A 9,248-nucleotide genomic window follows, 5' to 3' on the forward strand; every position below is an offset into this window, starting at 1 on the left:
TAATTGATATCCATTCCATGTGTTGGTATACACTCTTGCCTACCCAATCCATATAAAACCCACAGCACAAACCCACTCAAACTTTAAAAAACTGAAGAAAAAAATTATAACCAGCCAGCCCATGTTATGAATGGCCCAGTCAAACTTTAATAAAAGAAAGAATATAACTTAAGCAGCCAAATAGTGGTTGTGCAGTGCAATTCCAGACAGAGTCGGAGAGCTTCTTCTCAACGCAAGTCTTGGCTGTGCTGTGCAATCGTGGACACTGGACAACCTCTTCTCTTCTCTTCTCATATACAAGGAAACAAGTATTCTTCTTAATCTCTTCTCTTTAATTATCTTCTTCTATTGGGTTATTCCTAAAATAAATGTATGCATTGCCTTCCCTACTTTAAGGACCTCACCACTCTTCCTCAGTTATGTCAACAATTGGTGGAAACAACTTTGGCAGAAAACTACCATTTGCTTTACAGATTGATTCAGTTGGTGTTGACTCTTCCTGTTTCTACAGCAACAACGGAACGAGCTTTTTCATGTATGAGAATTATTAAGAATAGACTTCGAAGCACCATAGCTGATGAATTCCTTGCTGATTGCATGATTCTCCACATTGAAAGAGAGTTTGCTAATAGTATCGATAATGAAGAGATAATTGAAGAATTTAAGATTTCTAAGCCTCGTAGGGTACAATTTTAGATTAAAATAGTTCAGTTTTTGTGTTGCATTGCATTTACTTCTTGTTTTTTTTTGTTAAGCTTTTATTTATGTATAGATATGCATATTTGAGGTAAGGCTCATTACGTCCTCCCTGACTAGGTGTATCTTTTTATTTTTATCAATAAAATTCACTCGTACCGTCAAGTTTTTAAGGTAAGTTTCGCCTACCTGACTTTTGAATCCTGGATCCGCCACATCATCTTGGTTAATTGGTCAACGACCACCTCTGTTTGCAATTGGGCTGGCATTGTTTGTGGTTCTCGTCAGAGTAGCATCATTGAATCTCTCGTACACGGATCTCACAGGCACCATTCCACCATACTTAGGCAACCTCTCATTTCTTGTTGAGCTGGACATAAGAAACAACAGTTTTCATGGCACCCTGCCCCATGAATTGTCTTATTTGCGCCGCCTCAAGTTTATTAGCTTCAAATTCAACAATTTTATGGGATATATTCCATCGTGGTTTGGGTCCTTCCCCAAACTTCAAAGTATCAATTTGCGTGGCAATCAATTTTCAGGTTCTATACCGAGAACGATTATCTTCAACTTGTCTGCATTGCAAGACATAAATCTAAGCTATAACGAACTATCAGGTACGTATGTGTCAACAAGGTATCTAGACTCTATTGTTGATCTATCATTATGTTTCAACATCTTGTTATTAATCTATAAGCCTAATATGTTTTTTTTCTTTAGAAAATTATGTTACTTTTTTCTTACTTGCAGGTCATCCAATACTCAAAAACTCTCACTTGAATAGATTGTGTATTTCGTTTTTAATTTTAAGAACAGTTGAGTCTATAATGTTGGTTTTTTTAATACACTTAGAAAGTTTTTACAACTTACATTGTGAAATTAGTGAATACATGTTGTAGGCTACAATGATAAAACTAGTTGGGTGTCGGGGTATAAATACATAGATGATAGATTGTAAATAATAGGGAATATTTATGACCTTTTTCACATGGAGGCCCATTATAACATAATATTTTATAAATATAAAAAACACCCTTCAAATCTAATACTATAGAAAAATTCCTTAATTGTACCTTCAAGTGAAAAAATTGTAACATGTTAATAAACCAATTAGAAAGTGACTAGTAACTAGTTGAGAGTTTTTTTTTCCCCTCCAAAATAGCCACTTTGACAGCTTTTCTGTAAATTATGTAGTGTGGTGTTTTTTTTCTAATTTCATCTATTTACATGTATTCTGAGTCTTTGTTTGGCATACTTAGCAGGTGCGATACCCAAAGAAATAGGGAACTTAACAATGTTGAAGGGGATATACCTTGACTTCAACAATTTCAATGGTATATATATTTGTTGCATTGCCTTGATGTGACACAGTTATATATGACTCCGCTTTTGTTGCAATGCATTATATGTGCATAAAACATGAATTTAACATATAAATGTGCATATATCGTAATGATTTTTCAGAAATTCCAAAAGAGATTGGCTTTTTAGATCATGTGGAAGAGTTGTTTGTACAGTACAATGCCCTAAAAGGCCCTATTCCTGTGGCTGTTTTCAATATGTCTTCTTTGACTACGTTGACTCTATATGAAAACAACTTGAGTGGTGGTCTTCCAGACAATATATGCCAACATCTTCCTACTCTTCAAATCTTGTATTTGGGTCGTAACCAGTTTGATGGTCCACTTCCAACCAAATTATGGCAATGCAGAGAGCTTCTTAGACTTAATTTGGAGGAAAACAATTTTAGTGGAAGCATACCAAAAAATATTGGGAACTTAACAATGATGAAGCTTTTATCCCTTTACCACAATACTTTGACGGGTAAGTGATATTTCATTATCATTATTTAACTATTTCATATTTTAGTAAATGAGGGAGATAGTTAATCATGAATAGAACAATTTTTTTGTTGTTGTCAAAATCGCTGGAAAATTTATTAGAATTGAATAGTTAATCATGAATATAACATGTTGACTTGCCTAATAAACGTTCTATCTAAGTCAATATGTTCAAATCTAAGGTTAACCAAAGTAAGAATAAAAAAAGAAGAAGAGGTATAAAGACAAGCAAACAAAAACGTGTTTTGCTCAAGGGAATATGACATTTTGTAAACCATATATTTTCATCCCCAAATTATGGCCCGATTTCTTAATTTGTTTCAAACACAAAACTTTTTAGAGATTTCCGTGTAAATATTATTATATTAATTAATATTATGAGTGTGACATTTTATACTAAAGGTCATGAACGAGTAGATAGCATTAGATTAGATTAGAATATATTATTGTAAAAAACACAACAAAACAAAACAAAACTCTTGGCAAATAATTGAATAATGGAGAAATAAATAGCCAGATATCTAACTTGTATGTTTAAAATTGAAATGGTATAATTCTACCATGCATTTCTTAATTTTCATGGAGCCACTGCCAAATGTAAAAAATCAGAATAAAAGAAAATAATTGCAATTTAATTCTATATATGTAATTCAAACAATTATAGTTTATCGCATTGACTAATATTGTTGTATTAAATAATATTATGAGTGTGACATTTTATACTAAAGGTCATGAACAAGTAGATTGCGTTAGATTAGATTAATAATCTGAATGTCCTCATCCCATCCTCAATCTTCAATATCTCCACGATAGAAAAAAAAGAAAAAGAAGAAGAAGATTGAATTGCCGTTTCTATCTAAGTCAATATTCTTTTCAACTAATGCTAATGCTACAATGTTTGTGAAATTGTGGTAGGCACTATACCAGACGAGATCGGTGATCTTCCAAATTTAGAGTTTTTGTCATTCAGAGTTAACATTCTCAATGGCCCCATCCCGTCCTCAATCTTCAATATCTCCACAATGAGAAAACTAACGCTTTCTTTTAATCAGCTATCGGGTAGCCTCCCAGCAAACATAGGCCCTTGGCTTCCAAACTTACAACACCTTTATATAGCAGAAAATGAACTCAGCGGAGTAATCCTCAACCTCTCCAATGCTTCTACGCTCATCGAGATAGATTTGATGACAGGACCCGCCCAAAATTTTCCTGAAATCGGCGGACCCGTCTTGGTGCCGACATCACACTGATGCCGGGCCCACTACTAAAAATCCAAGACATCCTACCAAAATTTTGGCAGAGTCTCCCCTGTAAAATGCTCAAACCCAACAATATTCAACTCTGCATACTTTACATAATAGATATATTCCAACTGCCAGCATGCTTTTAACATACAACAATCCAACATAAAATGGCCTCCGGCCTTAAGTAACAACCTAACATGGACGATAACAGAGCATCTACAGAATTTGTTTACAACAAACAGTGAAGTAGAAAGAATTTACAGACCTAACAAGCGATGAAAGTTTGGAGCTCGCAACTCAACGCTTCCAAAAGCAACTCTCTGGGGCGCAAAACAGAAATATGTGAGTGGACAAAAATAAAGTTTGCAATTTAAATCAACGTAATAACCCCACCATGTAAAAATAATGCTCTAGCATGCAATTTCACAATTCAGAAACCAAAACTCAAAACACAATATTCCAAAGTCCAATACATCTCCACATCTCAAATCCACAACTCATTTCCCAATGATATGCAACTCTCATCAACCCGTAAACACTCATATATAAATATATATATAACTAGGACTATAATATAATATATACTTCTCTCCATACTAATGTACCGGGGAAACAATCCAACCGGGATTGTTAAGCACGCAGGATTTTCGAACACTAACCAAGGCGTCCGTGGATGAGTAGTCCAACCAGGGGACGGAACTCCATAGCTCACACGCCGGCACTGCCAACGACACGTGTAGCTCACAAATCTCATAACAAGTCCTACGCGCAGACGGTATCATCACCCCACCGGCACTACCAACGCGTGTGTGATGATACTTAAGCAATATACATACTCTTCCCATACGCCGGCACTGCCAACGACACGTATGGAAAGTGTCTCACACACCGGCACTACCAACGACATGTGTGAGACCCGCAATCTCATGGCCTTCCCACCCCACCGGCACTGCCAACGACGTGTGTGGGAAGCCTAGTAACTAGGGAATGGTACTCACCTAACTTACTCATACATCTCACAACCATCCCTCAAACTAAAACCTTTCCACAATCTCACCACAACAACCTCTCATACTATATATATAGACAATAGATAGTCAATCCCAAAATCCATATCAACATATTCATCATACTCAAATATATATCCATACTCAAAATATATTGCCAATACGCATAAGAATATTCAAATCCATCAACCAAATAATTATTAAATCAAAATCACCATTTAAAATATATGCACAAATCTTTCATCAATAAAACCATGCATATGCTTAAAACAAAGTCCACTCACAAATAATCCCAAGCTGCCCGGCCCCGAGAGGGTCCTGCTTGCTGCGAATGGTCGACCGAAGTACCTATTTCGAGATACGAACCCTTGATTAATATAACGTACTTCAAAACGGAAATTCACAAAAGGAAATACTTAAATCCCCAAGTTCCCGGTGCACGTACGTCCAAGGAATATCCTAAGGTCCGTTACATGGTTTGGGAATCGCTTCAATCGTACGGTAATCGCGATTCCCAAACTTCAAATTATTGAATCGGAACATCCGGGGCTCCGATTCACGATCCGCGAATTCCTATAGATTTCTAAGAGTACCTAGATCGACATACTTCAATTTAGAAACGATCCAACGGTTAGAACTTATCGAACCCGGATAACGCACAATATGCGAAATCCGTTCGATAGTCAAATGATATCCAAATTGAGATCCGCAAAATCCTACGCACTCATGACAACCTAAGGATCTCACCAAGATAAAGAGCAACTTCACCAGCCTTGCCCACGATCCGCCACAAGCGCCGGCAGCGCGTGGGTGTGTAGAGAAATTTCCGGCGACGGAAAATCTCCAAATTACGAACCACCCTTCCAATCCTAGATACTACTCGACAAATGGAGCATCTTTTTCAACTACGGCAACGTCCAATTCGGACGGCAAGTGGCCGGAATTTCACATTGAAAACCGACCAAAACCTAACTTCCAAATTCGTGAATTTAAACTACAAATCGATCAATTCCTATGCAACAGCCAACTAGAACACAGAAAATGGATGAGAAACCTCACCTTACCCGTCGGAAATGGTAGCTGGAGGAGAAAGATCGAGCGGCTGGAAGTTCCAATGATTCAAGCAATGTTTCTGCTTCCGCGAATCCCGAAGGTTCCCAGTGCTAGCCGGGGAAGAGAGAGGGAGAGGTGGCGGAATGGCACCGGTCTCGCTTCGGACGGGTGGTGGAAGTGGTGGCGGTGTGGTGGTTTCGTTGTGAATGTGAGGAGGGGAAATCGCAGAGGGAGGAGAAGACGCGGGAGAGAGAGAAAGAGAGTGAGGTAAAAATCGTAAAATCTGATTTTTACTCCAAACTTTTCGAAATAATTACGATTCCACCACCGAACGTATTTTGTTCGCCAAAACTTCGTTAAATCTCCGATTCAAGCCTACTCACTGTCTACGGTTTCGTCTCAGTACCACCTACGCAACCAAACCACTCGTGGTCCCAAAATCTTCCCGGATAAGAAATTGACCAAAATTACCCTTAACCCAAGAGTAAATTAATATTTTCTCTTAATTAAATTAAAATAGGAAAATAATCGGAGTCGGGGTGTTACATTCTACCCTCCTTAAAAATTTCGTCCCCGAAATTCACGTACTGTCAATGGAAGAGATAAGGGTACTTGGCCGCAGATCCGCTTCTTCGGTTTCAAGTAGCTTCTTCAACAGTTTGGCTTCTCCACAAGACTTTCACTACCGGGATGGATCTAGAACGCAACCTTTGTTCTTTCCTATCCAAGATCTGTACTGGTTGTTCCTCATACGACAAATCTTCTTCTAACTCCACAGGTTGATATTCTAATACATGGGAAGGATCTGACATGTATTTCCGGAGCATGGATACATGGAACACATCATGAACTCGAGATAGTTCTGGGGGTAAGGCTAGTCTATAAGCAACAGGTCCAATTCGCTCTGTGATCTCATAGGGTCCAATGTAACGAGGGCTTAACTTCCTACGTTTCCCAAATTTCATCACACCCTTCCAAGGAGATAACTTCAGGAACACTCAATCCCCAACTGCAAACTCAAGATCCTTGGACCTGTTATCTGCATAACTATTCAGTCGGTCTTTGCGGTTTTCAACTTCTCTTTTATCATCTTCACCTTCTCATTTGTTACTCGGATACTATCCACTTTTTCCAGTTTCTTATCACCCACTTCGTTCCAACAATTGCAGCATGAGGGGTAACATTCCCATTGGTATTGGCAACATTAGCAGCTTGGTAACCTTATCCCTGGGATACAATGAATTGAGTGGATCAATTCCAACTTCAGTAGGAAGACTTTGGAATCTCCAAGGTTTGTATTTGGATGGTAACAAGTTGCAAGGATACATCCCATATGAAATTTGTCAACTAGATTGCCTAGCTTACTTATATCTGGGTGGAAATCAGCTCTCTGGTTATATACCTTCTGCTTGGGCAATCTAGCCGATCTCTCAGAAATCTATCACAGGAGTCCAATTCATTGAGTTCCACAATACCATCTACTCTCTGGAGACTGGCCTATATCTTGCATGTAAACTTATCATCCAATTCTCTAATTGGACCTCTCTCACAAGATATTGCAGAGTTGAAAGTTGTGATAAGTGCAGATTTATCAAATAACCATTTATCTGGTGTTATACCAAGCACCATTGGGGGTCTTTTGGATTTGAAATTTCTATCCTTGGCAAATAATAATTTGGATGGCCCTATTCCAAGTTCATTTCAGCACTTGCTCAGCCTGGAATTCTTGGATTTATCCAGATTCAATTTCTCTAGTGTGATCCCGAGGTCTTTAGAAGCTCTTACTTCTCAACTACCTGGATTTGTCCTTCAACAGGCTCCAAGGCGAAATTCCAGCAGGTGGAACCTTCCAAAACTTCTCCGCTCAATCATTTGTCTCAAACATTGCACTTTGTGGTGCAACTCGATTTCATGTTCCACCATGCAAAAATAGTACACTTGAACCAAATTGGAAGAAAGCTAAATATATCATCGCAGGGATCATATCAGTAGTTCTCCTAGTCGCCTCTGCATCTATCTTTCTACTACTGAGGAAAAGGAATGTGGAAGTTTCAATAGAAGCTACCTTGTTTTCTCAACTTCATTGGAGAAGAGTTTCACACCTTGAACTTCTAAGGGGGACATATGGATTTAACGAAAATAACTTACTTGGAAATGGGGGTTTTGGCTCAGTATATAAAGGGACACTTTTAGATGGAATTGATGTTGCAATAAAGGTTTTCAGTTTACAGCTAGAAGGGGCTTTCAAGAGTTTTGATAAGGAATGTGAAATGCTAAGCAACATTCATCATCGAAACCTTATCAAAATCATCAGTTGTTGCAGTGAAATTGACTTCAAAGCTTTGGTACTGAACTACATGCCTAATGGGAGCCTCGAAAAGTGGTTGTATTCTCAAAACTCTTCTCTGAATATCCTAGAGAGGATGAATATAATGGCAGATGTTGCAGCGGTAGTGGAATACCTTCATCATGGTTATTCAGGACCGATTGTCCACTGTGATTTGAAGCCGAGCAATATACTACTAGATGATGATATGGTTGCGCATGTTGCTGATTTTGGAATTGCAAAACTCTTTGGTGGAGGAGATTCTATAACCCAAACCGTGACCCTAGCCACAGTTGGGTATATCGCTCCAGGTGATAACTAGCTAATTTAATATCTTTCAATTCTATACATGATGTCCTTAATTATGTATAATTTTCATTTCATCATACACATGAATATGTAAGTATAATTCATAATGCAGAGTATGGATTGGAAGGAATGGTTTCAACAAAAGGGGATTTGTACAGTTTTGGAATTCTAATGATGGAAACATTCACAAGAAGGAAGCCAACAGATGAGATGTTTGATGGGGAAATGAATATAAAGCAATGGATTGCAAACTCACTAGTATTACCAGATGCAAAGATAGCGAAGTTGTGGATGCCAATTTGCTTGGGATTGGGACAGAGCGGGAAGACGATGATCATGTGAGGAAGAGGGATTGCATATTAGCTATTATGAGATTAGCTTTTACCTGCTCTGCAGAATCACCAGAAGAGAGGATAAGTATGAAAGAAGCTGTAGCCACACTCAACAAAATCAAGACAAAGTTTTTGAAGGACGCTGCTGTAGGAAGAGGTGTGATGTTAAACCGTCCTGTTGTTCAACAACACTTCAATTAATGGGTCCTATCCTATGACATGGATTTCCTGCCCTTTGATTTGATTCAATTTTAGTCATTTATTTAGCCAATGTAGAGGAAGGCATGTCGTTTTATGGTGGAGTGTGTAGACTTATTATAAAATATACTAGTCTTGGTAGTTGTTATGGTATCATTTTGATAGGAGGGTTTGTTTTGTTGTGTTGTGGCTGTAACCACGACCTCTTGGGAGCTCCACCGCTGTTTTCGCGATGCCAAGAG

General features: G+C 38.2%; 1 protein-coding gene across 1 annotated transcript; it reads left to right on the plus strand.

The window, feature by feature from the left end:
• The first annotated feature begins 961 nt into the window (after positions 1–961).
• LOC148918460 (uncharacterized) lies at positions 962–9,009 on the plus strand. The gene is given in 10 exon segments (XM_089048104.1): positions 962–1,313; positions 1,959–2,030; positions 2,161–2,520; positions 3,453–3,769; positions 6,620–6,714; positions 6,897–7,247; positions 7,249–7,626; positions 7,628–8,478; positions 8,589–8,755; positions 8,758–9,009. Coding segments are annotated over 10 exon segments (2,994 nt in total). The 5' UTR covers positions 962–1,162.
• Positions 9,010–9,248: the final 239 nt, after the last annotated feature.

This window comes from Prunus mume, linkage group LG3 (assembly GCF_029339155.1).
Source record: "Prunus mume cultivar Tortuosa linkage group LG3, ASM2933915v1, whole genome shotgun sequence".
NCBI lineage: Eukaryota > Viridiplantae > Streptophyta > Magnoliopsida > Rosales > Rosaceae > Prunus > Prunus mume.